The 28000-nt window shown below is 42.4% G+C and overlaps 4 protein-coding genes across 17 annotated transcripts; 2 read left to right on the top strand and 2 right to left on the bottom strand.

The window, feature by feature from the left end:
- The first annotated feature begins 508 nt into the window (after window positions 1-508).
- Window positions 509-6357, top strand: LOC133912228 (two-component response regulator-like PRR73). The gene is made up of 11 exons (XM_062354864.1): window positions 509-702; window positions 789-893; window positions 1027-1105; window positions 1198-1634; window positions 2875-3036; window positions 3141-3274; window positions 3362-3547; window positions 3949-4129; window positions 4223-4655; window positions 4737-5496; window positions 5953-6357. The coding sequence occupies exons 4-11, from the start codon at window positions 1319-1321 to the stop codon at window positions 6061-6063; spliced, it is 2283 nt and encodes a 760-aa protein (XP_062210848.1). The 5' UTR covers window positions 509-702; window positions 789-893; window positions 1027-1105; window positions 1198-1318; the 3' UTR covers window positions 6064-6357.
- A 227-nt stretch (window positions 6358-6584) lies between these two features.
- On the bottom strand, window positions 6585-12305 carry LOC133912229 (elongator complex protein 6). 2 transcript variants are annotated; one of them, XM_062354865.1, is made up of 6 exons: window positions 11125-11869; window positions 10908-11018; window positions 7537-7603; window positions 7234-7442; window positions 6997-7143; window positions 6585-6890 (listed from the first exon to the last, which is right to left on the bottom strand). In XM_062354865.1, the coding sequence occupies exons 1-6, from the start codon at window positions 11344-11346 to the stop codon at window positions 6768-6770; spliced, it is 879 nt and encodes a 292-aa protein (XP_062210849.1). In that variant the 5' UTR covers window positions 11347-11869; the 3' UTR covers window positions 6585-6767. The 2 variants fall into 2 exon arrangements, with proteins under 2 accessions (XP_062210849.1, XP_062210851.1); XM_062354867.1 differs by lacking the exons at window positions 10908-11018; window positions 11125-11869 and adding an exon at window positions 11976-12305.
- Window positions 12306-13699: 1394 nt separating this feature from the next.
- On the top strand, window positions 13700-17734 carry LOC133912227 (probable serine/threonine-protein kinase PBL7). 6 transcript variants are annotated; one of them, XM_062354861.1, is made up of 6 exons: window positions 13804-13943; window positions 14034-14137; window positions 14998-15185; window positions 15765-15954; window positions 16045-16424; window positions 17121-17734. In XM_062354861.1, exons 2-6 carry the CDS (start codon window positions 14116-14118, stop codon window positions 17412-17414), a joined length of 1074 nt encoding a protein of 357 aa, XP_062210845.1. In that variant the 5' UTR covers window positions 13804-13943; window positions 14034-14115; the 3' UTR covers window positions 17415-17734. The 6 variants fall into 6 exon arrangements, with proteins under 6 accessions (XP_062210843.1, XP_062210842.1, XP_062210845.1 ...); XM_062354863.1 differs by having other exon boundaries at window positions 13825-13943; window positions 14016-14137; XM_062354859.1 differs by lacking the exon at window positions 14034-14137 and having other exon boundaries at window positions 13700-13943.
- A 624-nt stretch (window positions 17735-18358) lies between these two features.
- LOC133912225 (uncharacterized) lies at window positions 18359-25726 on the bottom strand. 8 transcript variants are annotated; one of them, XR_009908768.1, is made up of 19 exons: window positions 24744-24956; window positions 23812-24663; window positions 23538-23717; window positions 23329-23442; window positions 22742-22800; window positions 22568-22634; window positions 22441-22492; window positions 22154-22246; window positions 21831-21914; window positions 21290-21696; window positions 20943-21004; window positions 20421-20490; window positions 20123-20203; window positions 19891-19992; window positions 19636-19766; window positions 19220-19334; window positions 18829-18861; window positions 18720-18794; window positions 18359-18632 (listed from the first exon to the last, which is right to left on the bottom strand). XR_009908768.1 is itself a non-coding variant. In XM_062354855.1 (19 exons), the coding sequence occupies exons 1-19, from the start codon at window positions 25462-25464 to the stop codon at window positions 18786-18788; spliced, it is 2616 nt and encodes an 871-aa protein (XP_062210839.1). In that variant the 5' UTR covers window positions 25465-25726; the 3' UTR covers window positions 18359-18785. The 8 variants fall into 8 exon arrangements, 6 of the variants coding, with proteins under 6 accessions (XP_062210839.1, XP_062210836.1, XP_062210841.1 ...); XR_009908769.1 differs by having other exon boundaries at window positions 18829-18858; XM_062354855.1 differs by adding an exon at window positions 25430-25726 and having other exon boundaries at window positions 18359-18794; window positions 24744-24813.
- Window positions 25727-28000: the final 2274 nt, after the last annotated feature.

The raw sequence follows: 28000 nt of genomic DNA, 5'->3' as shown, positions 1-28000 counted from the left end.
ACAAGGCCATAGAATATTCAAAAGCAAGCTGCAATTAGTGTAGTGAATAGCTGACGGCTGGCTATTCAAACCCTAACTTTAATCTCCGCAGAAAAAAAATGCTAACTTTAATCACCTCCCGCTTCACAGAACTGGAGCACGCCGGCGAAACAAAGCATGCGAAATGGAGTGCTCTAGCTCACAAATCGCTCTCCGGGTCCCACCTAAACGCCGTTAAACCCTGCCGTGACGATCTTTCCCTCCGGAGCGCAGGCCCACTTCCAGCACCAGAGACCCACCCAAACCCACCGACGTGCGGGCCCGAGCGATTCCTGCGACCCCACCCTCCAGCGTCCCGGGCGGGCGCGGGGCGGTCCACGTGGCCGGGGGCGATCTGCGGAGCCGGGGGGACGCAGGGAGCGCGCGGCTTTTGATCTCGTCGGATCTCGGCCGGGGCGCGGGCCCCGCCCCCACCCCCTCCCCACCTCCACTTGCTCCACGTCACGGCGGACTCCTCCCCTGCCTCCCCGTTATCTATCTCCGCCTCCTCGCTCGCCATCAGCCAGGAGCCAGCCCGCCGCACCGCGTCGCCTCCGCCATTTGGACCCGCTTCGCGGCCTCACCTCCTCGTAGCATCCACGCAGCCGGGTGCCGAAAAGCACGCCCGTGCCACTGCCCGTCGCCGAAGGCCCCCGCCTCCGCGTCCTGAGTTCCCTCCCCAAGGTGCCCTTGGCTTTGACTATCGAGAGCTAGCTCCGGAGCTCAGTTCTGTATAGATAATTTTGAGTTTTTTTTGTCTTCGAATTTAGCTGGTTTTCGGAGGTTGTTTGTACGGCAGGGTTCGCATCCGGCGGATATCGTGAAGTCCGGGACGGGAAGAGCGGCGCGAGGCGCTGCCGTTTCCTCGAGTTGAGGTAAGTTCGAAGTGTGCTGTTTGTTTCACTTTGCGAATTCGGTTTCAATCTGATGAAGTTTTTTTAGTTCTATTTTTTTGTGGGCAGGGGGAGGGGTTTCTTTAATTCTTACGAGCTGTTTGATGCTTTTCAGGACTGGGGATTAAGAACACCTGACTTTAGGCATTGCGGAGCGCATGGCTTAAGAAGCATTTCTTACAGCTCGGCTCAAAGTAGTCCTCTCTGACAATTACCGAAGAATAGTAGGTTATTCGGAGCATCTCTTAGGTAGATTGGCCTTTGATTCCAGTATGTTTGTGTGCAGATTCCAGTAGTTGGATGCAGTATATGCATTTCTGACGCCGACGTAGGATGCGCGCCACCATTTGTGTACTGTCTCTAGTTGCATACACCACCGTTGTTCTCTCTCTCTTCGAATCCGGCTGATGGATAGCGCCTGCCAAGCTGGCACGGACGGGCCTTCCCGCAAGGATGTAAGGGGGATCGGGAATGGCGCAGTAGAGAATGGCCATGGGTTCGAGGCAGATGCGGAGGAATTGAGGGTAAAGCAAGAGGACTTGCCCAATGGCGACGGTCTGCCACCAGTTGCGCAGCAACTGGATGAGCAGAAGGAGCAGCAAGGACGGACCATCCGGTGGGAGAGGTTCCTCCCTGTGAAGACACTGAGAGTCTTGCTGGTGGAGGATGATGACTCTACTCGTCAGGTGGTCAGTGCCCTGCTCCGTAAGTGCTGCTATGAAGGTATGCCCTGCAAATGGCAACGCTAATTTCATTTGGCTAAATTGGTGACATACTTGGTTCTATATCTTCTAGTTGAGACTTGGGAGTGAATAATTTGATTTTTGTTTCTTTTTTTTTTCTCCAATTCCAGCTTGGATTTACATTTGACTCGAACTAGCTGTGTGGCAATCTCGTATCTCACAAATTTTATAGGATGGAAAATTGGCATTGTTTGTTATAAGAAACTCACAGAACTGCCCAGTCTGATTGCACGGCTATATACCCATGTTTATATTTGATATATAATTAAGATATCTGCATCTGAAACTTTGTGTTTCTCATGCAACTGTGATGGTTGTGATATCTTACATCTAGTTAATCTACAATGCTATAATCTGGCATAGTAATGTAAGCAGTGTAGATCATCTCTTCTATATTCTTGATCGATGAGAGAATTACGTGGATTTCCCCCTTTTTTTATTAGATTAATATGGAATTTCTAACCCTTAGACTGAAAGAGTTGCCATTAATCATGTCAGTTGTTTATGCTTGTATAGAATGCTTTGGGCAATGTGAAAAAGCAAGTATGATTTTGAATGACACTTCCAAAATCGACCATGGCTCAAAAGTCACCATTGCACCAAGATAAATTTAGAAAAATGTTATTTCATATTCCATAGCTAATAACTAGTTGACACATAATTTTCTTTTAGACGAAGAAGGTGCCCAGTGTTGAATATAACTGTCTTGGTGTATGAGTTGATGGGTGTGGTATTGACGTACTGTGGTTGGCCTGGTCTATCTCGATAATGGAGGGTTTATGCACGGGAATGTCCCAATAGGTACAACAAGCATTGCATTTGACTCATCTAGCGCCCTCATTGCTTGTTCGGACGGAAATGGCTCCCTCTTACTATTATTTCGAAAATAGCCCACTCTCCCGCTGCGGGCCTGCGGCAAGCTTGAGAAGTGATGTATCACCTAATGTGGTCCCATAGTGCATTAGGTGTACGCTGCTCACATACTACGCCAGATGACCTGTCGCGCTCCCCTACAGTGGGTGCCCTGTGGTATCCTTGATGTATTTGTTAATCTGGCCAGTATGTTTTATTGATTTATTCGATGCTCTATTTCCTATTTGAGTTATATTTGGTTGTTAATCATTAGCAGTGGAAGCTTTCAGTTATCCACATTGCTCAACACAAAGAGAATTTCAGTTATTTTAGTGTATTGACGGCAACTTCATCTCATTCCCTTTCAGTTATCCCTGCTGAAAATGGTTTACATGCATGGCAACATCTTGAAGATATGCAAAACAACATTGACCTTGTATTGACGGAGGTTTTCATGCCTTGTCTATCTGGTATCGGTCTGCTTAGTAAGATCACAAGTCACAAAATCTGCAAGGACATTCCTGTGATTAGTAAGTAGCTTTCCTCAGCTCCTCTAATACACTATGAAATTTTGTCTTGTTAATTATTTAGTCTAAATACTTTTAGCTGCTACACTGATGTGGTTTGTATGCAGTGATGTCTTCAAATGACTCTATGGGTATGGTATTCAAATGTTTGTCAAAGGGAGCAGTTGACTTCTTAGTAAAGCCACTACGTAAGAATGAGCTTAAGAATCTTTGGCAGCATGTATGGAGGCGATGCCACAGTGTAAGCTATTAGTTTATATGATTCTACTTCTTTATCTGGGTTTCTTTTGTGATTACTCTGAGTTAAATTTTCCTTTTTGGAACTCAGTCTAGTGGCAGTGGAAGCGAAAGTGGCATCCAGACACAAAAGTGTGCCAAACCAAAGGCTGGTGACGAGTATGAGAACAACAGTGACAGCAATCATGATGATGATGAAGACGACAACGACAACGACGATGACTTCAGTATTGGACTCAATGCTAGGGATGGTAGTGATAATGGCAGTGGCACTCAAGTATGAGATCGTTCATTACTTCTTGATAGTTCTTTATCCCTCTTACATTTGTAGTTAGATGTGTATGGGAATATGGCGGCGATATATGTAAAATAAAATACAGGCTAGTACTGGGATACTACTTACAACAAAATTCATATCACCTCAAATTAGGTCATAAAGGCTATTTGTTCTGTGAAATATCTGGATATACAATATTACATAACCAGCTAACAAATGCCACAATTAAACTAGGGAAATCAAGTTATTTACCCCTTGCATTGAAATCTACTCATGGTACTACTTGCTTGGCTGTAACCTTTCTTTCTTGGAAAAAATAATATATTTTGTGATCACTTTCTCTGTGTGTAGGATTTTTATGTCAATGTATTATGATGTCAACAATCTGTTTTAAAATGCAGAGTTCATGGACAAAGCGTGCTGTGGAGATTGACAGCCCACAAGCTATGTCTCCAGGTCAACTAGCTGATCCACCTGATAGTACATGTGCACAAGTTATTCATCCCAAATCAGAGATATGCAGCAACAAGTGGTTACCAACTGCAAACAAAAGGAACAGCAAGAAACAAAAAGAAAATAATGGTATTGTATGCTCCACAACATTCATTGTATAGAAGAAAGTAAACCTCTTCACACTATTGTCTCACTCACCAAACTCCATGTTTTTTTTTACAGACGAATCCATGGGAAAATACTTGGAAATAGGCGCTCCTGGGAATGCAAGTCTAGAGTATCAATCTTCTCTCAATGATATGTCTGTTAATCCAACAGACAAAAGACATGAGACTCGCATGGTCCAAAGCAAATCTAAAAAGAAAGTAATGGTAGAAAATGATGGTACAAACATGCTGACCGAACCAAATATTCAAACTGCTGATTTGATTAGCTCAATAGTCAGAAACTCAGAAGCCCAACAGGCAGTAAGAATCACAGATGCACCTGGTTGCCCTTCCGAGATTCCCGATGGGAATGATAAAAATCGTGATTCTCATATTGACATGGCATCCAATGAGTTGGGTTTGAAGAGATTGAAAACAACTGGAGCTGCAACTGAATTCCATGATGAACGAAATATTCTGAGAAGATCAGATCTTTCAGCATTCACCAGGTGCAAAACATAATATCAGTGTCATTACTAGGTTATGAACACAACAGTAAGTTGCATGCTAACTGTTTCTTATTTTGCAAGGTACCATACATCTGTGGCTTCCAATCAAGGTGGAACAAGATTTGGGGAAAGCAGTTCACCACAAGATAACAGTTCTGAGGCAGTGAAAACAGACTCTACCTGCAAGATGAAGTCAAACTCAGATGCTGCTCCAATAAAGCAGGGTTCCAATGGGAGTAGCAATAACAATGACATGGGCTCCAGTACAAAGAATGTCATCGCAAAGCCTTCTGTGAACAGGGAGAGAGTGACGTCACCACCAGCTGTTAAATCTACCCAGCATACCTCAACATTCCATCCTGTACAGCACCAAACATCACCAGCTAATGTGGTCGGGAAAGACAAAGCTGATGAAGGAGTTGCCAATGCAGTGAAAGTGGGCCACCCAACAGAGGCACCAGAAAGCTGTGTACAGCATCATCATCACATCCATTATTACCTCCATGTTATGGCACAGCAACAGCCATCAATTGAGCGTGGATCATCAGATGCCCAGTGTGGATCATCCAATGTGTTTGATCCTCATGTTGAAGGTCATGCTGCAAACTACAGTGTGAACGGGGCAATCTCAGGTAGTCATAATGGAAGCTGCGCTGCTCCCAATATTGCAAGACCAAACATGGAGAGTGTCAATGGTATTATGGAAAAAAATGGGGCCGGAGGTGGCAATGGAAGTGGGAGCGGCAGTGGTAATGACATGTATCAGAATCGGTTTCCCCAACGAGAAGCTGCATTGAACAAATTCAGACTGAAGCGGAAAGATCGGAACTTCGGTAAAAAGGTAGCCTGTTTTCAGTTACATGCCGGCTGTGGCAGTGATTCCTAAAATAGTAATAGGTTGCTGAGTTAAAGGGCCCTGTTAATTGCACTCAGTATGGTGAGATCGACTAGAATGCTATCCAAATGGTTGAATAAATATAACAAGAATGGATAAAATTGACTATTATTAATCTCTACTTTTGAAGGAGAAAAAGAGAAACACTTATGTTACTTGCAAGTATATAAGGGCCTAATTTTAATATATAGCAGCATTGAAATGCAGAGATGAATAAGTAACTATTAGGAGTAATTCAGAATGTCCATTTTTTTAAACAAGGTAGTAGTTGCATCATTTTACTAATTCTTGGCGTCCTTTCATTTTTCTTATTTTTAAAAAATTATCTTTGCTGACTGCCTGCCTGAATATAGTTTGCATTGGACTGTTATCTTTCTGATGGCCTTGTCCGCCTATTTTCAGGTGCGCTATCAAAGCAGAAAGAGGCTGGCTGAGCAGCGTCCAAGGGTCCGTGGGCAATTTGTGCGACAATCTGGACAAGACGAGCAGGCTGGCCAAGAAGCAGACAGATGACACAGCCCTTCTAATCCAACACAGTCTGCGTCGACACATCAGAGAATTAGGAAGTTTCTTTCCATTGCTAATAGCAGCTCATTGGTTCCTTCCCATATTAGAGTGATCAATAAATAAGAACTCCAGTTATTATTATTCTCTAGTTGCCCACATGAACATCCAAGTGCTATGGAGTCAGCTGCATAATGGCCATAGGTTGTGCTGTGTTCGATGTCGTGATCTTCAGTTCTCTTGCACAGATATACTTGGTCAAGAGTCATAATGAGCAAACCAGCAGCAACAGTCATTGGATCATGCATGTCAAATCTCTAGATCGATGTGGCATAATTGGGTGGTTCAGCCGTTCATTTCAACATTGTATTTTCTTTTCGAGTCGATATATATTTGCTTTATCTGCGACTTGGCCATGACAACTCTACGTAGTTTCGGCAATAAGGTGGCTGCATATTTTGTGATGCTAACCAGCCCCTCGCGTCTTATGATAGATCTAACTCAATAAACTTGCTGTACTGAATGCTTCCTGAGTTCTGATGTCCCGAACGGAATCAATTTGCGAAAGAAATTGACAGTTTTTCTGAAATACAGGGTGGGTTTACAGACGGAATACACAAGTTACAACCCCCGGTACCCTCTGTGACCGACTGACCGGTCCCTTGCAGCAGCAAGTACATGACCAAATTTATTTCTCCAAGGCTTACCAAATCCTAATGTCTGCTCCCTGGATAGAAGAAGTCAGCACCGTTTTCCTTCACTTTAAAATGGAAGTTCCAAACTCTCTGCGCTTTTGGCCTTTGCTCGCTAAACATGCCCTTGTTCACCACCGACAACTGTTGGAAACATTCATTCGTTTACGTCAGGGTAAAGCGAAAGTTGCCAACCCTAAGAATAAGATTGGCACGTGCAAGCTTAGGAGATCAGGATCAAGAGCCTAACCTGTCCATGAACATCAGCAGCCAAGCCAGTGCTCAGAGGTGCCGCTTTAATCACGAGATCTGCGATGTAGCGCAGATGTAAGAGGAGACCCATGCTCTCCTCGCTTGCATATATATCCTCGTGGATCAGGATCACCAGCGAGCAATTCTGCCAAGGCATAAACAAAGTGTAATGAACACGAAAACAAGGTAACAGTTAGCAATGGTACTGGCAGTGTTTGATTGGACAATCTTTTACCATCTCAGATGCAAGAGTGACACAATAATGCAAGAAGTCGAACACATCATCTACGGAACCATGGGCAGCAACTTCCAAAAGTGAGACATCGTCGATAACGATGGTGAACTGGCCTGGAATTTCTCCTGTCCTGTGTACCTCCACTACTCTTTGAATTTCACTGTATAGCCGAATAAAGCTGTTGGCAATGGTGTCATCCCTTGCTCCACCTGCAGCGAAGAAGCAAACAAAATGGCGTCTCACTAATTAGTAATTATACAACATCTTCTCCAAGCAACACAAGGTAGTCAAATGACTGCTTGCCTGGGAATGCTTGCAATTCAAAGAAATGAAGCCTCTCGCTCTTCCTATGCAGAGAAAGGTTACAGCCCTGGCAAATTTCCGAAGAAAAAAAATCATGGTGGTGGTGAATATTTCAAGTGGCACAGGAATCCAGCATGCATATTGCAATAAAGCGACCAAATCAAGGTTTCTAGAAATTTGTACTGATCAGGGAGCTAATGCCATGGAAACACTAACCCAGACTTCATCTTGCGGATCCAAATTAAAACTAGTACATTTTATTTGACTTATATAAAGACTGTCCATTCCTGCTTCTGGCCTCGCTGGTTGTCTAAATAGTGTGTCTCAGCTAGTAGATGAGCTATTGCTGCTAGCAAATGAAGAGAAATAATATAGAAACCAGAAACTATACAGTCTAGCACTGGTTTCAAACACCATCGGGCACGATTTAAGATGGAATAAATGTAGCTCGTTCTGTTAATACCGAAAAACAACCTTTGTACAATTCTGAAAGCCGTGAGGATCATATACACATCAAAGCACATAGTACGGAAATAATTATAACTTTTCAAGGTTGGTGTGAGACGCCTGATTCAACATCCAACCAATAGCATACTAACAAGAGCTTAAGACTCATTTTCCAACAGCCCAATCAACTTTTTTTTTGGCATGGAAAAGGATATATTAATTGAAACCAGAAGATATATAATCGTCATGAGTTAGACGAATAACGGCATTCTCCTCCTGCCCTGTCCAAGTCCCAGAGATGCCATGGATACGAGAGTGATTTGCTAACTCGTGACTAACTATGTTCTAGCTTCGGTCGACTTTTTTGATCTCCAGTATCCTTTGTTCGGTGAACAGAAGTTTTACCTCCCTGACCACGTGGGCAAAGGTTGAACGGTCTTCTTCTCGAGTTGTAGCTAGATGAATAACAGTGGTACAATCAATTTCCACAATTATTGGTGTTGATGTATATTGGAACGCAACCTCAATACCCTCCTTGTATGCCACTAGTTCAGCCTCCAGAGCATCTGAACAATGCGGTATTCATTTGCATGCAGTGACTATTCCTTTTTCTTAGTTGTCTCACAACATTATACCAATGCCCCCCTCCCACTACCACCACACACATCCTGTAGGGCAAAAGAATCATCGACGTTTAGTTTATGCCAACCAGGAGGAGGGCGTGACCAAAGTTTGGGCACTGGGGATATCGAAGTAGTGCCACATCATTGTTTCTGTATGTCATCAAAGAAAACCAAGTGATTTACTTGTCTTTTGCCACATCAAGATTTGGATCCTGCTTGATCAATAACAAGGATTGGACATAGCTTTCCAAGAAGCGCCAGGAAGCCTCCACTGAAGGGGATCAGTGACGTCCTAGGGGAGGGGGTGAATTAGGACACTTAAAATCTATTCGGCTCCAAAAACTACATAAGATAAAACTATATTAAATTCTATGTAGATGTGCTCTAGGTTTATCTAGTGTGTCTACTCTACCGATCAAAGCGCTTGCAATCTATTTAAAAAGGTAAATTGCAAGAATGTAAATACGAAAATGTAAATAAGGTAAAGAGAGCAAACTCGACACAAGAATATTTATTCTGTGGTATCGATGGTATGAATGTCACCCCTAGTTCACGTTGGAGCTTTACAAAGGATATACTCACAGTTAGCACCCGGTCACGGCTCTTGAGGTATCAAGTTACAACGACAAGACCTCCATCTGAATAAGCCACCAAGCTACTAAGGCAAAGTCTCACCACTAGCCTCTCTTCCAATCCCTTACCGCCGTGATCACTTCGGAGCTTGAGCCACTAAGGCAAGGGTCTCCGCATTCCTGTACACGTGTCTTACCGCCGCTCCGTACCAAGTCGGAAGATCAATAAGCTTAAGCCACCAAAGCCTAAGATCCCGACGTCAGGGGCGGATCCAGGGGGGTGCTGGGCGTGCTGCAGCACCCCCTGCTAGCTTACAACTTCTCATATAGCTTCTTTAGGGAGAGAAGGTGATGTAGGAGGAGATGGAAGAAGAAGTAGAGGATCAGTACCCCTTGTTTAGAACTTGTTTGGATGAAGGAGATCAGCACCCCCCTCGAGCCTCCGCTGGCTCCGCCACTGGCCGACGTACCACTCGGTACAAGCTAGGATCACTCCTTGATCCCTTCTTCAAGCTGCAGCACCTAGCTACAACTCACTCTAGGCCTATAAGCACTAAACACTATCTAATCTTGTGCTTAATTGTCTTAGATAATCACTTTAAGTATTTTGGTGACTTGAATGTCTTCTAAAGTGTGTATGAACTTTTTCTAGACTCTAGCAGTATGTCACACCATCAAATGACTGAATGAAGAGGTATTTATAACCTCAAACCCGCGCACTAGCCGTTAACTCAACAACTCAGAAAAGTTGTTAACACCGGATGATCTGGTGAGAACAATAGTACTAACACCGGATCATCCGGTGAGTACACTCTCACAAACTAGCCGTTAAAACCCTACTCAAGTCTCAGTGAACACCAGACACTCTGATGTATACTTCGTCTCCATTACCGAACTATCTAGTGAGTTATCCTGAGACATCTGAGCATTTCCTTCTTCTCTGTGTAAATTACTCCGGTGTTAGCATCCGGTGCACATCACTTCATCACTGGACTATACAATGCCTTGAACTTCATTCTACCCCTTTGCACTATTTATTGTTCGGTGTATTTTCCGGTGTAGCCTTGCTTCATCACCGGACCTTCCGGCATGTTGATCTTCGATCTTCCATGACTGCAATCTTCTCTGGTGGAAATACTTCGGTGTGTATCTTCCTCTGATCACCGGACTATCCGGTCATTTGTTACATTCTACCTTCTGGACAAAAACACTCTAGTGTTGCCATGTTTTGATCATCAGACTATCCGATGAGGCTTAGCCTTCATTCTTCAGCACGGCACACTTCTCTAGAAGAATTGCTCTAGTGAGCACACTTGCTAATCACCGGACCTTCCAGTGAGGTCTTCAAGCCTCTCTCCTCTTTTGTCAAATATGCTCCGGTAAGTTCAACACCCAAAGCACCGGACCATCCGGTGAAACAAATCTTCCTAAAACTTCTTTAATTCGACCAAACTTTGTCCCGGCTGCGGTGCCTTTTTCATGTATTGCATCCATGAGACCTATTAAAATATATTCTTCACAAACATATTAGTCTCATTGACTATATTATCATTAATCACCAAAATCACAATCATGATCTAATAGAGACATTTTGGCTATATCCACCGGTGGCGCCGGTTTATGGTGCACCACCTCATTCCGCACATGCCAAACACGCCATAACAACATAAGCAGCATCATGCGATCAGTCCGAGAAATGTTATCTAATAGAATTAACAACCATGCGTACCTGTGACTCGCAACTCCTCGACCGACGACAAACGCCATACGTGGCGCATGGTATTCCATAGGGCTTGAGCGTTTGGGCAGCGGCATAGAGCATGGTAGATATCCTCTTTTTCTGTTCCGCAAACACAACAAGTATCATCTAGCTCAAGACGATGGCGGCATTTATTATCCTGAGTAGCCAGACTATTGGTAGCAGCTTTCCAAGCAAAGATGCGTACCTTCTGCAGAACATGAAACTTCCAGATGTGATTCCACAATGGGTTGCAACCATCCAGTTGTGAGATAGCAACCTTGCCCCCATCATCTTGCCTCTTAATATCCGCTGCTAGTCTGTATGCGATCCGCACTGTGAACAGATCAATTTTCTTTGGGTGCCAAGCTAAAAAATCATCAGCACCTCTACATGAAGTTTTGATTTTTACAATGTCCTTCACATCCATCGGCAAGAAGGTTTGATTGAGTTTCTATATATCCCAAGCACCATTCACATCCAGGAATGCCGAAACACGCTTAATTCTGCAATTCTTTGTTTGCTAATTACCCTGCATGAGGTATTCCTTGGAATCCAATGATCTCTCCAACCCTGATCAAATGTCCACTACCTACACGCCAAATCAGCTCTTGCTTCAAGAGTTCTAAGCCGTGTTCAATGGCGTGCCATGTGGGTGAGGCATTCCCTGTGAATACAGTATCACCCAAACGGCCATTCGGATAATAACATGCCTTTAACACCCTCGCACAAAGGCTGTCTGGCTTTTGAATAAGCCTCCATGCTTGACGCACCAGCAATACCTGATTGAATAGCTTCATGTGTCTGAATCCCATACTTGATCCTACTAATTTGGGTCATCTAGTCCCTAATTAATCAATACTCATTGGGGCATGACGAAGAAATACCGCTAAGTTTCTGGAACAATAGATGCAGTATGCAGTTAACACACACAATTTGTTAGCTAGTGTTGTAGAGGCAGCTAGAGCTAGGCACCTTAGGCAAGCAAGCCGGTAGGCACAGTCGCACAGAATGTGTTCGAGGAAATGCCGTTCGGGAGTATGGGGCTGGGGCGCTTACCATCTTGCGAAGGACGCGGTCGTAGTGGGCAAAGGGCTGCGCGAGGGCGAGGAAGGCAGCAGCGCCGCCGCCGGCGAGCGCTCGCTTGAGGAGGAGGTGGAGGACGAAGGCGGCGGGCGCCTCCACGCAGTCCTCCACCACCACCACACGCGCCTGCGCGCGCGCCCCTGAGTCCATCGCCTCGCTCAGGAGGTCTCCCCCGCTGTACTCCTCCATGACCGCCTCCGGCAACCACTCTCTTCGCCGGAGAGCGAGACTGGCGGCGGCGGCGGCGGCAAAGGGGTTTGAGAATAATAGAGAAGCAAGCAGCGCCCACAAATGTCCAACGAAACGCGTACAAGTACGAATACGTTAGATTACTCTGAAGGCGTACATTGAAATCTTCAGGAATCAGGAGAGTGGAAGTACACAATTCAATCGAGAAGGCGTATACCTTGGCTGATCACAACAAGTCTAAGCGACGCAGAAAATATTGTGCACTCGTATATTGCCATTGAACGTTATACGACGTCAAAACTAAACGGATAATCGTTCGTACCATTAATTCTTCTTTGAAAATGATTAAGAGTGTCTTTATGTATCAGCTATAAGAAGATATCAAGTTATAAATCAGATTTAATCACAACATGAATTATAGTTTACACTTGATCGGTTTTTTAAGGCGCACTTCGTCTATTTGAAACATATAGCATATATTATTAAACACGCTATAAAGTATCAAGATGCGAATAGATATAAAAGTAAACAATTTAGCAGCCGTACACTAAAATCAACTAGTTTAATATTCGTGTGTTGTAACAAAAATATAAATATATGACATGGTAACAGCAAATATAAACTTAAAGTATAGAGATGTGGATACATCATACGAGCTCCATAGAACGATTACATCAGGAGAGATATCGTAGCTTGATTTCAGATAGGATCCAATAAAACATAAATATATTATTAGCTAATTCTTCTCATAATTTTTTATTTATTTTTATTAGTAAAATAAGTCTTAGAGATGAGGAAGTTAGTAGATGATGGTGGATATCAAAAGTGAATATATTATTTAAATTTTAAACGACACGGAACTAAGGGTGGCAATTTTTCTCGTCGGGTCGGGTCCCCGCGGGTTTCAGACCCGACAGGGGAGGGTTCGGCTGTAAAAAAAATCCGCGAAGCTATTAGGTCGGGTCGGGACCTTAACTCGAGTCAGGTTCAGGTTTGAATCTGTTTTTTCACCCGTGAATGTCACCTGAAATCCGAAACCCCACTCACCCAGCGTCTGCTCCCGCCCCGCCCCACCCCACTCCGCCCCGCCCCGCTCCGACCCGTCGCCGTCACATTGTCGGGTTCCAGGTTGCCCCGTCAGGTTTGGGTCCCCGTCGGGACCGGGGGTGGGAGTCATTTTGCACTCGATATTGATTTCGGATTCAGATCAAATTTAACAAGTCGGATTTCAAGTTAAATCCGTTCTAGCAAAACCCAACAAAACAGACCCGTTACCATCCCTACACGGAACCGACCCAACTTGCTTAAAAAAGATAGAAAACTCTCAGCTACATTATGTGCCTACGCAAGCGACGCTCGCGTGACACTTTGGTCTAATAATACACTGTCCACCTACGCTGTACGTGACGGTTTACTTAATTGGCCCACACTGACGACGCTCACGTGGCACTTCGGTCTATTTGTAGTGTTCTAGAAGGCTACGGGTAAATACAGCAGCTTTCCTCTAACAAATCCCGCATCGTTCTTCTGCGTGTGTTGCCTCGTCGTACGCTCCGCCAGTCGCTTTCGACCCCTCCTACCCGCTTGCGTGCGCTCGCGCTTGCCCACCTCAGGAGACGGCGGCCATGGGGTCCTGCTTCTCGTCGGAGGGCGGGGGAAGCGAGAGGAAGGGGCCCGCGGAGACGTCGCAGATCGCGCCGGTCAAGACGGAGCCCGAGCCGGTCGAGACGGCGCCCGTGCCGACCGCCCCAGGTGTTGTGCATGCTCCTGCTTCTCCCTCCTTCGTTCTTGATGATCCTGCTCCAGGAAATAATGCGGCTCCAGTTCTTGGGCGTTTCGTAGGTTTCTGCGGCTGCGCGGTTCGCTAGTTTGATGACCCCGTAGCACGGAGCGGTTTCTTGGTTTCGGTGCGGTCGATCGAATTATGCCCGAGTTTGTGGGTTTTGGTAGGGTTCTTGGCTCCAGCGCGATCGTCGTTCTTGGGTTCCTGATTCTTGTTCCCTTGATATTTGCTTGTTCTGCCGTAGCACGGAGAAGTTTCTTGATTTTGCGCGGTCGATCGAATTCTGCCGATAGTTTTGTGGGTTTTGGGAGGGTTCTTGGCTACGGCACAATCTCCAGGGGCGTGGTTTTGGTGCTTCTTAATTTGCTTGTTCTGTTCTTGAAGGGTGCTGAGATTGGGGATGCTTTACTATCTTCCGCGTGATCCTTTGGGTCGTTTGCATTGTTTGGAATAGGGATACTCGAACTAATATCTTGTGCATCCTGAAATAGATTTCGTGAAGAAACTCTGGTTCTGGGCGTTGAAACTAAAACATGGTCCTGTCCAGGCATTTCAATTTCGTTTTACAACTTTTTTCGCTAAAATCTCGGTCATTTTTTTCGTTCGTGTGGGTTACACATGTTAGTAATTTTTTTTTTTTGAAAATTAGATATTTCGTTCCGCTTCGAAATTCGTGAAACTTTGCAAATTTTAGTCCTGCTCCTGTCACGAGTAGATGTGCTTGGCTTATAATAGATGTTAATCTCCTCTTAATTTTTCTCTGCGCTGTTCTTGAAAGTTGAGATGGCGGGTTAACATCACGAACTATGCGCGTGTTTCTTTTTCATAAAAAGGAGCCACCAGATTACATGGGTTGTTTCGATAAATTACCATTTGTGTTGTGTTGTCATATTTGCGCTTCGTTTTTGCAAGGAACCACTTGTCTTGTTTCTCTTTTCATGTTTGCTAATTTATAGTGGTGTGGTTTCCCCTCATAGCTGGCAATGTATCGGATGCTGCATCCATTTTTAGTTATTTGTACAGAGATGGTAGAATCAGCGATCCCGGAGGAGGCCGTGCATGCTGAGTTCGTCTCATATCGTGGTCCGGCGTACAAGGTATTCACCTATGAGGAGCTGTATTCGGCGACAGAGGGATTCAGAGCAGATCGCCTCCTGGGACAGGGAGGGTTCGGTCCGGTGTACAAGGGCTTTCTTGATAGCACCAATCAGGTGGGTTCATATGCCTCAGCCCAAAGGGTTGTAGTCATGTTTCTGTGTACTAAAATCAGATGATATTTTGTTACTAATGCGTTACTCAGATGAACTAGAGTGATCTTAACTATGGTTGAAGCGCTGTGTGCGAGAAAGGAATGCTGTAGTATTTCCTTGATTTGCAGCTGAATATTGATCAACGCTATGGTTAATCGATGATACTTTGTTGCTAATGCATTACTTGAGTGAACTATAGAGTGATCTTACGTACGATGTAAGCGGTGCGTACAGGAAAGGATTAGGATTGCTATACTGGTTTCCTTGATTTGTAGCTGACTATTGATCAATGCTATCGTTCAATCGATGATATTTTGCTGCTAATGCATTACTCAAATGAACTAGAGTGATCTGAAGTATGATTGAAGCGGTGCGTACTAGAAAGGATTGCTCATTGCTGTAGTTTTTCCCTTGATTTATATCTGAATGTCAGTCAGTGCTATGGTTTCTTTATCATGAAAATTGCTGGTTGCAAGCAGATGCGGGTTGGCTTTCATTTGCTTGTATGCTGTTCTAATTCTCAAAAGGCGTCCTGGACAGGAGGTGGCTATAAAGACTCTTGATCCCCAGGGACAACAAGGGAACAAGGAGTTCCTCTCTGAAGTTCTGATTTTGGGCAACTTGCACCACCCAAATCTTGTAGAACTTGTTGGATGTTGCGCTGATCGTGGCAAGAGGATTTTAGTTTATGAGTATATGCCTTTGGGTTCCCTGGTCAGTCATATCCATGGTATGTATGCTGCCACTACCATATACAGTTCTCCCCTTTTGTTATATATTAGAAGCTGGTGTAATCAGATTCGGGTCTTGGTTTATCCAGATCTCCCCCCTGGTAAGCAGCCTCTTGACTGGAGTACAAGAATGAAGATACTTGTTGGTGCAGCTAAAGGTCTGCAACATTTGCATGACAATGTTGACCCTCCTGTCATTAACCGCGATGTGAAATGCGGAAACATTTTGCTTGGAGAGGGTTATCATCCAAAGCTGTCTGACTTTGGCTTGGCAAAGCTAGGTCCAACTGGTGACAATACTCATGTTTCAACTAGGGTCATGGGTACAGCTGGATATTGTGCGCCAGAGTACTTCATGAGTGGTAAATTGTCTATAAAGTCGGACATTTACAGCTTCGGTGTTGTTATGTTGGAGGTTCTCACAGGAAGAAAGGCTAAAGATGAACCTAAGCAAACTCTTGCTGTATGGGTAAGCCATTGCTTTATGATTTTTTATTTCTTTTACTTGCTTCTCCTCAATTATAGTGGTAATGTCTGTTTATGAATAGGCACGTCATCCTATCTAGCAGCATCCCTTGAGTGGGTGTTGTTTGTTCGTTGCCTCTACATTATGCAAAATTACCAAAACTGCAGCCTCTTAATCCAGACTCCTCATCAGCTTAGTCCTTTGATGTCAAATGATGTGAAATGTTACTCATCTAATAATCATTGTTTAAGCCAATTGATCATGCTAAACTTGTGTGCTTCTTCTATTTCCTCTGGTCTCGTCACTGCAACCCTTTTCCACAATTCCTTATTTTTCTTTTCCGAGAACACGCAGAAGCCTTTCATGTCTTGGTCATATGATGTGTCATGGGAGAGGAGAGGACACAAGATGGGTGGGAAGTCACAGTTTCTCGTATTGAATTAATGGTCACTAAGGTGATTTAAAATTCTAACTTAGGGCCATGATTCCTAGGTCAAAACCTGCATTCCTTTTGTTCCTTTATAAATGTTAGCAAGATAGATACATCAGAAGTTTCAGGAGTACTCTTCTCTAGAAAAACAAAAACAACTTAATCTGCCAACTACTTCACCAAAATTCTTGCATGCTGTGAAGAGAAATGAATTCTCCTCTTGCAATTTCTTGTTGTGACCTTTCCTTTTTTTTCCCGTATGATTTCAGGCTCCCCCCCTGGTGAACCAAAAGGATTTCCACAAACTGGCAGACCCGGCGCTGCAGGGTCAGTACCACGCGATTTCGTTGTATCGGGCCCTCGCTGTTGCTGCACTCTGTGTCAATCAAAGAGCGAACATGAGACCACCCATGGCAGATGTCGTTGAAGCTCTCGCCGAGATCTCAGAAATGGAGTCCAGAAGCAGGTGGCGGACAGCCCGTCGACAATCGGCGGCTCCCAGCACACCAACTGGAGCTGGCTCTGATGGGAACCAAGCCCAGTATCAGGGAGAAAGAAGCTGAGGAGTCCAGTGCAAAGCAAAAATGGCGTTCTTCTGTTAGACCTGCTTTTTGTGGCGATGGTTACTGACTGTTCAAACGGTAATTGCTGGGAAGGACATGTTGATTTTTTTCCATAGTTCATAGCTAATATTTTTTACTTTTGGTATATGTTTGTGGTTGAGGCTTATCAGACATCGTCGTCTGCGACATAGAGCTCCATAGTATTTCGTGACGCTTTTGTAGAGATCAAGTGGATGTCTCGTTTCCCTTTCTTTAGATGCTGATGATGTACATTGTTTTCTGCAGTAGCATGTACCTAAAGAGTAAAAGGGTTTGGTTCACATTGTGTACATTTCTGCTGTATACCTTTTTTGGTAGATGATCTCCAACATGTTTGCTTAACCTCTCGGCCACATATGTATGCCATTTTCAGAGTGTAATCGTCCAGCTGGTCTTGACTCTAGGGTATGTTAGTCACTTTTTACTTCAACTGTAGTATAATAATTCCTCGCAAAAAAATGTAGAGCATATTTGGTTCACGTCTAAGTTTGTCACGTTTAAGATCTCAAGTGTGTCTTGCCACAAAAATTATAATTAAAAAATTCTTAATCACAAGTGTAATAAAGTTAATTAAAAAATTAAGTGTATAACGTATGGATTAGAAGGCTAACAAAATATACAATCAACCAAACAGCTATCTAAAAATCTATAGCATATCTAACCTTAGACGTCATAAACTTAGAACCTTAGACCTCATGAACTTAGATCCCGTAGTGTAACTGTCAAGGCATGAGACAAGCGTTTCACGTATGATACGTACAGGTTTAGGGAAGAAATGAGATGTTCTTACCAAAATTATTTTGGACGGCATTGTGACGAACCTCTAACAATAATCAGCCTTCCAGGATACCTCGCAATTTGACACAACGATCGTCGTACATAAGACGTGCCAAGAAACTAGAAAGTGTTGCAAGCCATCCGTATCAATAGAACAAGAATACACTGAAAGATCATTCTTTTCAGTGGTTTTGACAACTGTTTCCGAAGAGAAACAAAACATGCTCTTCTCCAGTACAACTCAAAGAGTCGTAAACTAATCTAACACAGTTTCTTTTTCTCATGTGTATGGATAGTTGTGTTCTTTTCTCTTTCCTACTTGAAACACTAACTATTGACAATCTTAACAAAACTACAGAAAAAGAAAATTTACACCGATGCCTTACAACACCATTTTCGGACCTACCAAGAGAACTTAATCTGAGAACTGAATATGATACAAAGTACACTTCCTGCAAAACTTCATGGAAAATGCCAGCTGAATCTTACCGCGGCAAAACATCAATGCTTCTGGTGATCATGCAATCCAACCATTAACGAAAAATCAAGATCTTGTTAGGAGCCAAGATTTTCTCCCGGATTCTAGAAGAGTTTAGCCTTCAGCTGTTTCAGTGGAATTCTGTCTTCCCTGCTAAAAGCATTACAACAATAATGAACCAACAGCACGTCAACTTTGTACAATTTTTCTAGAGCAATTAGGTTCATCATTTTTTCAATATGCTGGATATGCAAGTGCAGAATAGATGTATGTTCTCTTTCTTATAAAGATGAATAATGTTTCCTTTTCAAAGATTATATAAAGAGGCTGCTGCTTCAGTAGGGACACATCAGTTAATATTATGTTCTAGCATATTAAATATTTAGGAAAGTCGACAACATAGCAGTAGAAATCAAAGCTTGCCAAAAAAAGGTTGTCACAGTGATAATGACAATGCAGACATGTCATTGACTCAGTGTTATTTTGGTAAACTTTGACTTTATGGACACACCTTGCTTTTGTCTAGCCATCCAAGTCCCCGAGAAAGCAGGCCCATTCTCCTGTTAGGTGCATCTTGATTTGGCTCTAGATTCGTCTTCCCAAGGACATTGTCTGCACATGGTGAACTACAAAAATACCAAGTAAATGAAGTATTACCTTATGAAGATAATATTCAAAGTTTAAAAAACCAGTAAGAATATCAATCAAATATGATTGGTAGCAAAAATCTAGGTCTAATAGAGAGAGAGAAAAAGATGAAATAATGGGAGAGGAAAAGAAACCAACTGAAGCAATAGTCAGTGAGACACATGCATCAAAAGAAAATTAATCATGACTAGAGTGAAAAGTAATAGGGTTTTTTTTTCATCGTAGCTTGTAACACAGATACTTGGAAGGTGGAAGTTCAATGTAGCAACCAAAACATACCTTGAAGTGAAAGATTGGTTGGCTTTAACCTGCCCGGCTTGGTACTGCTTTGTAGCCTCCAGCATTGTTTCTGCCATTACAGCTCTCTTCTCCATTTGTGAAAGTGCTGCCATTGCTGCTTCATACTTCTCCTGCATACAAAAGTTATGAAAAATTTAAGCATCTGTCTTCTCAGACAACAAAATTGTGCAAGTAGCCAAGTAACAGGGCAACACTTTCAGAAGATTGCTCAAAAAAGTTCCTTGAAGAATTAACCTGGAGCAAGTGAGCAGCATATTTTTGTTCAGCAGCATCTCGCTCGGCGGCTATGCGGGCATCTTCTGTCACTTTCTGTTCTTGCTCCATTCTTAACAAGATCTGTACAAGCAAGTTAATGTGAGGATATTTTTAGCCAACCAGATGGTACAATGGACTTGATAGGTCCATGTAATATGATGCTTAAGAACCCACAAATTATAGCCACAGAATGTAGGCAATAAGACAACACCTGAAGCATTGCTTGCTCTTGTTCTTGCTTGTCCGCAAAAGCCTTTCGCAGTTCAGATACCTCTTCCTCCAATTTCTCAACCTGTTAATCTTTTCTAAGTCAAGAATGTATACAGAAAAAAACCTTACAAAAAAGGGGGATTCAAGGACTAAAAGTAAACTATCATCTGTAAATGTTAAAGCAGCTGTTTTGTTCAGAAAGAAGTCCAAAATATACAATAGTACAAGGAGATTCTATTATCACAAAACCATATACTGAGAGGGAAAAAAAAGAGAAGTGATTCCAGATACCATCATACCTTAGCACTCAACATTCGTCTATTGTCCTGCTTGACCATCTCCATTAAAGCAGTTTCCAACTCCTCACCTCTTAAAATATATAAAAAAATATTAGAGTTATGGACATATATTAATGGGCCTTAACATAGTGCCACAGCACAATATTAAGTCATATGATTCAACTTACAAACAATTTTAACTAGATGTGTCATGAAACCAAAGAACAGTAATAAAGATGAATTTTGTCACCCAAGAAAAAAAAAGCTTATGATTCAACTTACCTTAGCATGTTCTTTTTAATCTTTCCCTTGTCCCAGAAAATAAACAGTAAAGTCAAATATGGTATGAAGAACGCTAATAAGCATCAATGTTGTCCCAACCGAAGGGAAAACATATTGTAATCTATGGATACGTTAAATCTGCTCAACCAAGTAATAATGTTTAAGGTATTGTATCCAGAGCTGAATACTTAAATTGAGCATAAGTTGCTAGTCTTAACTCATACAGGCACAAATATGTCCCAAACAAAAAGTAACCCAAACCTTAGGTCAGCTGATCTTTTCTCCTCAAGCAGCTTGCACAGTTCAACCTTTAGCCATGTTACCTGCGTGAACATTGCAAGGTGTAGAATCCATCATGTAAACATAAGAAAAAAGCATCTGAATACTTGGGTTGTATATGTCAGGATATTATTCTAAGAGAAAAATATAAACAAGATGACAAGAACCATTCAGTTCTACAAAAAAAAATCATGATATTAACATGGAACCATTATAAATCACCAGATTTTAACCATCAGTTTAAACCATATATTTGAACACAATATTTCCCATTTCTTTTACAAAAAAGATTAGCACATCCTAAAGATACGTAATATCAGAGTTCTTACCTGATCTTCAAGATCAACACCCTGATCCAAATCATTCTCTAGTACAGAACTAGTACTAAGGTAGGTCTCAAGATTTGATGATCCACTCTCCCCATTCACTTTCAAACCATCTTCCTTGGAATTAACTTGTGGGCACACAGATGAAGGGTCATGCTTAAAGCTATATAGTTTTGTTGCTAAACCCTTTTTATCTTTCCAGGAACTGTGGTCTTTTGATCTTTCCACCATTGCAGTTATGATTTCAGGTCTGTGATTTTTCCTTAACTCTTGTAATCCCAATTCTCTGACTGATTGAAAGCCCATACAAGCTGTTAGTACAAGTTGGCTGCTGTCAAAAGTAGAGCCAGCAAGAGATTGGAGTAATGTAATTGCATCTCCGGCATCTTTTGTGGTCACCAGTGCAGGCCCTACAAAATAACATACGAAGACAATAATGTTGATTGCACATCAAAATTGATCAAAAAGAACAAATAAAACGACTTATTAACATTTTTTATACGCTAACAAACAGAGCTAACATGAAAAGAGGGATAACTAATACCATATAAATCCAGCAAAGCAAGCGTCGTCCGGAACAACATTGTACGATTTCCTTCAAAAAGGATAACATCCCAAACGCGAAGTACTACAAGAGAGGGACAGTTTTAATCAGATATCATTAAACCATAGGTCTGTTGGAACACACACATGGTACATAGAATACACAACATATAAAAAAAATAAGAGTATGGATTTTCCACATCCTAATAGTTAGATTAAAATGTTAGTTGGCTATAAGGGGATATCACCGAAGTGAACTACCAAAAAACTATTTTTATAGTATATATCGTAATGAAAGCACCAAGACAATGTATAAAATCTGACCACTTTCCCATGGAAGCATATTGATGAAAATTGAAAGAAACCATGGTCCGGTCACCCATGCCACCTGAACACCCAGGAAATCCATGTGTTTGGCTGAAACGAATTGCAAATGATGTAAGTGCTAAGTGATAACCATAAAAAAAAAAAAAAAATCTTTCAGCGGAAGAGTTTTGAAGTGTAGATGCTTTGATACACTATTCATATTTAGCAATAAGCATATGTGTGTGTTCTTAGTATACTGAGAGGATAACAAAGACAAATTTCAGTAATATAAATGGACTACACACCCAATTTAGGAAATCTTTCTCGTACAACCTCCTCAAGAACGAGCTGGTCAACCTGTGAATTGAGCAGCAACATAATCTAAATGAAAGGAAACAGGGCATGAATCATGATTCACGAATTCAACAGTACCTGAGATTCAATCATTTCTTCAGTGTAGTAACCATCAAAGTAATCATCAATAACCCCTACTAAAGCCCTGAAATTCAAAAGCAAATGACAATGGAGACACCATGCAGTCTTGCACTACAAAAAAGCCACTAAGTATCTTTTTCTAGATACAAGGCACATATCACGCAGACATACCAAAATGCATTTTCTTCAGGCATGAACAACAAAAATAACCCAGCAAAAAAGTTCATAGCCTGCAAGGGAAAATTTTGATAATGTAAGATAAAATGTACTTTGGTTATAGTGGTTGTTTCAGAAATCAGATTAATAGTGTGAGGCATGTGGAAAGCAATATAAATGTAACCTTAGGTTGCGTTGTACATGTGGTAATTTTGCTGACCTGGTAAAGCTAGCTGGTAATCAAATTGTGTATATTGAGATAGACTTCGTTGGTTTTACTTTTTTTGTAAATCCCTTCTGAAGCTACCATAGGTGTGTGGTCTAAAAATTGTTTTGCTCATCAGAAGTTCAGAAGTAATGATTGAAAAGTACCTAGTTGTCATAGCTCAAAATGGATTACATATCATAGATCACAACCCTATTTTTAAGGCCATATATTACAATTTTGCTCAAATGCCCATCAGAACTAATGATCGAGATGTATGGCTTTTCATAGTTCGCATGGACCACTTAGCATGGATTACAATCTTTAGTTTTGTATACTTAAGCTTATGAGAGGCTAGATAAAAATTCAAAATTATCTTCAATGAGCATAGATTTACCTGGCAGTACCCAACTGATGGGTTGTGCCTTGCATATGCCGTTAATAACCGCCTCAAAGCATTTCTTCCATCCTCATCTAATGCAGGGTGTCCCGGAAATGTTCGTGGCAAATCCTGTAATGACAACAGACAAACTAAGTGTATAGAAGCACTAGAGCTTGTTAACCATGGCATACTTCCTCTCAATTCAAATTGTTTCAAATAACAACCTTCTCTATCTGTCCTTTCCACTTCTCACGCTGTGGAAGCTTTCTGGGTGCACTTGCCCTTTCGTTCAGCTCTGGGTCTTCAAGGTCATTTTCATCCGATTTCGCAGTCCCTTCATCAAGCAATTTGTTGTAGTACCCAGTAATTTTCCGAGTACCAACACCCACAAATGCTTGCCATATCTGCAGGGAAGTCAACCATATGTGAGTGTAAAGGCATCAAATCTCACAGACAAAGCAGACAACAGCAAGTTGCAAATCTGATTTGCAGTTGCACCTCTCCTCTAAGAGCCATTGGCACACCTCCACGAACCAAGCTCTCAAGCTCCTCCCTCCAAGGAAAATATGACCCAGCGTCGCCTTCATCCAAAGCAGTACCTGTAGAATCATCAGGTGTCTCTTGTCCAAGCTCCACCTTCTCTGAAACATAAGACTCCTCAGCTGGATCCCCTTCATGACTCGCTTCTGCAGTCATTTGTTCCTCTTCAATAGACGAAAGCTGTGTTGCATCCTTTCCATGATTGTCATTTGCACCGTTATCTATCTTCACCACCCGAGAGCTCATCATTTTCTCAATGATGCTAAGTGATGCCTGCACCCGCCTCCGAGACTCAACTTTTATGGGCTTCAGTTCATCCAACAACCCCTTATCCAAAGAGAGCTCTACCAGCTTTTCCAAGTTGTCCATATTCACATCTCCCAATTCTTCCAAGCCTCCACTTGAATCTTTTAATTCTTCAGTACCCCCATTCACTTCCCTCAATTCCTCTGAGGCTTTGATCGATTCTGCAGAGTTACTACTAGTCTCCTCTTTCAGCTTGTCCAAGTTGTCAGTTACATTGTTCAGATTTTCTGACTCGCCTTTTGCTTCTCGTGATTCATCGCTGGCATCAGCTTCCTTCGGGTCTTCCAATTTGTTGTTATTTTCTGCATTCTCAGCTTCCTCTTCTTCATCACAATGTATTCCACTGCCATTATTCTTTTCTGCCTTTCCAGCTCCTCCATCACCATCTCCGGCTGTAGTGTCATCTTGGGACCGCGAAATGCCCGGTGTGCAGGGAACATCCGCAGATTCAGCCAACCTGTCCAAGAAGTCCCTCCATCTGTGCGCCCTCTCCTCCTCCTCTTCCTAGCAAACAACCCTCCAGAAAAATTAAAGCTTTCCCATAAACAAACAAGGAACAGAACATTTCCACTGTGGTAAAGTACCTTGTAAATCTTGGCGTACTCGCGGAAACGCTGCAGATGCTGCGGCCGCACCGCGAATCCATACGCATCCCTGCGCCAAACCTCACCACCATCAACCATAGCGCCCGGAGGCAACCCCAACCACGGCATTAATCCCCCGCTAATCCAACCTAGACAATACGGCAAGAAAGAACAAAACACCAAAAGAGAGGAGAGGAGTCAGGCGAAGTGGCGAAGGAGGCGCCTTTCGGGGGTTTTACCGGGACTCGGCGTCCATGGGGATCAGAGCGCATTAAAGAAGAAGCGACAGGGCGACCTCGGCACCGCACGCCATGGATTGACCAAAGCCATAAACCCTAGCCCGCGCCCCGAGATCCACGCACATGGAATGGAAAATTCTGGAAAAAGGAATCAGGGATTGCAACGGATCGCGGCAAGATCGGGTGGAGTCGTGCGCCCGTTAATTGCAGCCCCGCTACGGCACCAGAGGGAGGCCCAGGCGCGAAGCGCAGAAGAGGAATAGAAGAAGAAGAAGCAGCGCAGATTGGTGAAGGGGAAGAGAAAGGGGGAAAAAACTCAGTTTTGCAATTCGCATCGGTGCGAGAGCGCGAGCACGTGGCGCGCGGCACGACGATGCCGCGCGCCCTCGCCCTCGGCTTGGCTCCTGCATGAGCGCGGCTTTGATTTGCACTAGTAGCATACTGCACCTTTTGTACTCGAGGTCAAAGGCCGCAGCGCCCATGGCCGCCGCGCTCGGCGGCCGCGCGGCGCGCGCCGTGGTGGCCGGTCCGGGCGCCGTGATTCGTCGAACGCCTCTGGCCTGGGCTTGTACGGTACCGACCGGTGCAGAGTTGCAGCACCAAGCAGCGTGTGGGGAGGAGGGGGAGGAGGAGATTAGAATGTGTTTAGGAATTTAATCGCCTGGTTTTGACCTGGATTTGGAACGACGAGATTGGTCAAAAATGGGGTTCCCAGTAGTATAGTCTGTGATCCATGTTTCTTCAGAATAATCGGGCCACTGGTTAATGGAGCATGCGCAGTGGTACTTTAATCACGACACGGTGCCGCTCGTGCGTGGTGTTACTGTTCCCGTGTCTCAAGCTTTGACCTACATGCTTCGTCGTTTGGTCGTTTCGTTAGCAGTGGATACTCTCTCCATTTGCATCTATTTGACAACTTTGACTACTTTTCTTATTTACAAATACTTGTCATCTCTATGTTTTATGAGATTTTATTTTCATTTTTACCTTTCTTTATTGACTTGTGTGGACCTAAACTACTATGTTATGCGGTATATATATAGAAATTTCCAATAATACTAATTAAGTAAAAAACATAGAAGGATATTTTATTTTTGTGAAGTCTCACTAACCTAACGTAGCATCAGTAGCACAATAAGTCCCATTTCTAGCACAGGACGAATTATTTTCATTAGCTTTAACATGTGACAATTATTTTAATCAGGGGTATTTTGGTCATTCCAGGTAAAAACAATGATTGTCTTGGTTTTTATGCTATGGTCAAAGTTGTCAAATAAATGAAAACGGAGGGACTATTTCTGTGGCCCAGCCTGATTTAGAACCAGACGACAGCAGCTTCAAATCTAAACCATGACCAAGTAAGTGTACGTACACGGTATACTACCAAACGGTTGTTAACTTGTTATGCTACGGCCTGCTACGGCTACATGCGTGAAAACAAAGCAAATTCGCGCTCCGATCCGCAGCAAAAAGCATGAATCGATCGACGCTTTTCAGCCCGCCATGCCACCGCATTCGTGATAACTCCTTATACCAACGAAGTGATGCACGCTTTAAGGCTGGACGGAAGAGGACATGGCTCCTACACTCCCAGAAGATCTGGTGGACACGCGGTCCCTGTTTGTTAGGTGTGTTTGGTTTAGAGGATGAGGTAAGATAGGATAGAAGTAAGCGATTCTTTTTTATTGATGTTTGGTTCAGGAGCAGTAGAGGTGGAATCATCTATCTTAAAAAATATTCTTTTAATGTGCTGTATAAAGTTATTCCTCTAAATCGGTGAGACGAAATCATCTACCTTTGCTAGTCATGCTCATTGTGTATATTACTATGAGATTAGAATTTGTAAGGGTTATTGTGCTAATTAGTGGTAATTAATAAGCTAATTAGAGTATGATTAGGGTTAATTAGTATATTTTATTGTTAATTAGTAATGACTATGTCAAGAGTAATATTAATACGTGTTAGTGCATATTGATTAGTATTTTATTAATGACTATTATTTAAAATTAAAAGATACTCGTCCCTATCTTTCCTCATCCCTCCAACCAAATAAAAAAGAAGCCCATCCTATTCATCTATCAAACAAAAAAGATGATCATCTCATCTCTAAAAACAAGAACGATCATATTTCATTCTACTTTGTCTTCCAACCAAACACACTTAGAGCACCACCACATGGGTAGGGTGGAAAATGGATATGAGATATCTGTATTATTTAATATTCGTATTTAGCTAAATATAAATGTGGTAAGAAAAATTTATATCAGATTGGAAGACATGTATAAATAAAGATATATTTAATTCTGTTTCTAGATATGAATATAGATATGTCCGAATCTGTTTTTCCCAAAAATAGATATAAATAATATCCGTATCCAAATATGTAAAAATACTTTTATAATATATAAATATGAGTAATATAAAGTTTTATTCTTTTATATTATTAGCTTACATAATTATTTTGATCCTACATATTATTTTATTGTTTGGTACTGTATTATGTATATTATAACGATAAATCTAGTTTTTTCATCTCCCATCTAATGGTAAAAAATTATCTAAAGTTATAGTATTATATTAAAAGTGACTCTTTGACTTAAGATAAATGATCAATAAACTAAAAAATGAAGTTTCTTAAGTTGAATTACTATCATGTTCATGTTAAATAAATTTATTATTTCATAATTTATCGTTAAAATTATAGGATATTCGTATACAACTGAATCTAATAAGTATTCGTATACAGATTCATATTCGAATAATCCAATTTATATTCACATTTAACAGTATTTAAATTCATATTCATATTAAAATGTAGATAGCAATATGAAAAATAAACTATTCGATTTTTTTTTTTTGACTCTAACTATTCGATTCGTATCGGATTTGTTGCGGCGGGCCGCAGCCGCGACGACCAGCAGCAGACAAGAGAACAGGCGCGCGGCCAGCCCAGACGCTTGCGCACGGCACAAGGACACGTAGGGAGCCTGCGTACTGCGGCCTTGAGCGACCGCGCGG

The sequence above is a fragment of the Phragmites australis genome, chromosome 3 (assembly GCF_958298935.1).
Source record: "Phragmites australis chromosome 3, lpPhrAust1.1, whole genome shotgun sequence".
Classification (NCBI taxonomy): domain Eukaryota; kingdom Viridiplantae; phylum Streptophyta; class Magnoliopsida; order Poales; family Poaceae; genus Phragmites; species Phragmites australis.
The sequence above is the reverse complement of the archived record's forward strand: the minus strand, read 5'-3'. Positions and strand labels throughout refer to the sequence as shown.

Coding starts and splice junctions, on each gene's coding strand:
- LOC133912228 (XM_062354864.1), top strand. CDS start 1,319: ATGGATAGCGCCTGCCAAGCTGGCACGGACGGGCCTTCCCGCAAGGAT. Junction 3,037..3,140: donor CAAGGACATTCCTGTGATTA/GTAAGTAGCTTT, acceptor GTTTGTATGCAG/TGATGTCTTCAAATGACTCT. Junction 3,548..3,948: donor ATAATGGCAGTGGCACTCAA/GTATGAGATCGT, acceptor TTTAAAATGCAG/AGTTCATGGACAAAGCGTGC.
- LOC133912227 (XM_062354858.1), top strand. CDS start 13,817: ATGGGGTCCTGCTTCTCGTCGGAGGGCGGGGGAAGCGAGAGGAAGGGG. Junction 15,186..15,764: donor TTCTTGATAGCACCAATCAG/GTGGGTTCATAT, acceptor CGTCCTGGACAG/GAGGTGGCTATAAAGACTCT. Junction 15,955..16,044: donor CCTGGTCAGTCATATCCATG/GTATGTATGCTG, acceptor TGGTTTATCCAG/ATCTCCCCCCTGGTAAGCAG.
- LOC133912229 (XM_062354865.1), bottom strand. CDS start 11,346: ATGGATGTGAAGGACATTGTAAAAATCAAAACTTCATGTAGAGGTGCT. Junction 7,604..10,907: donor CGAGGAGTTGCGAGTCACAG/GTACGCATGGTT, acceptor GAAATTTGCCAG/GGCTGTAACCTTTCTCTGCA. Junction 7,443..7,536: donor TGAATTGCAAGCATTCCCAG/GCAAGCAGTCAT, acceptor TCTTCGCTGCAG/GTGGAGCAAGGGATGACACC.
- LOC133912225 (XM_062354852.1), bottom strand. CDS start 24,872: ATGCCGTGGTTGGGGTTGCCTCCGGGCGCTATGGTTGATGGTGGTGAG. Junction 24,664..24,743: donor AGTACGCCAAGATTTACAAG/GTACTTTACCAC, acceptor GTTGTTTGCTAG/GAAGAGGAGGAGGAGAGGGC. Junction 22,801..23,328: donor CATCAGTTGGGTACTGCCAG/GTAAATCTATGC, acceptor TTTCCCTTGCAG/GCTATGAACTTTTTTGCTGG.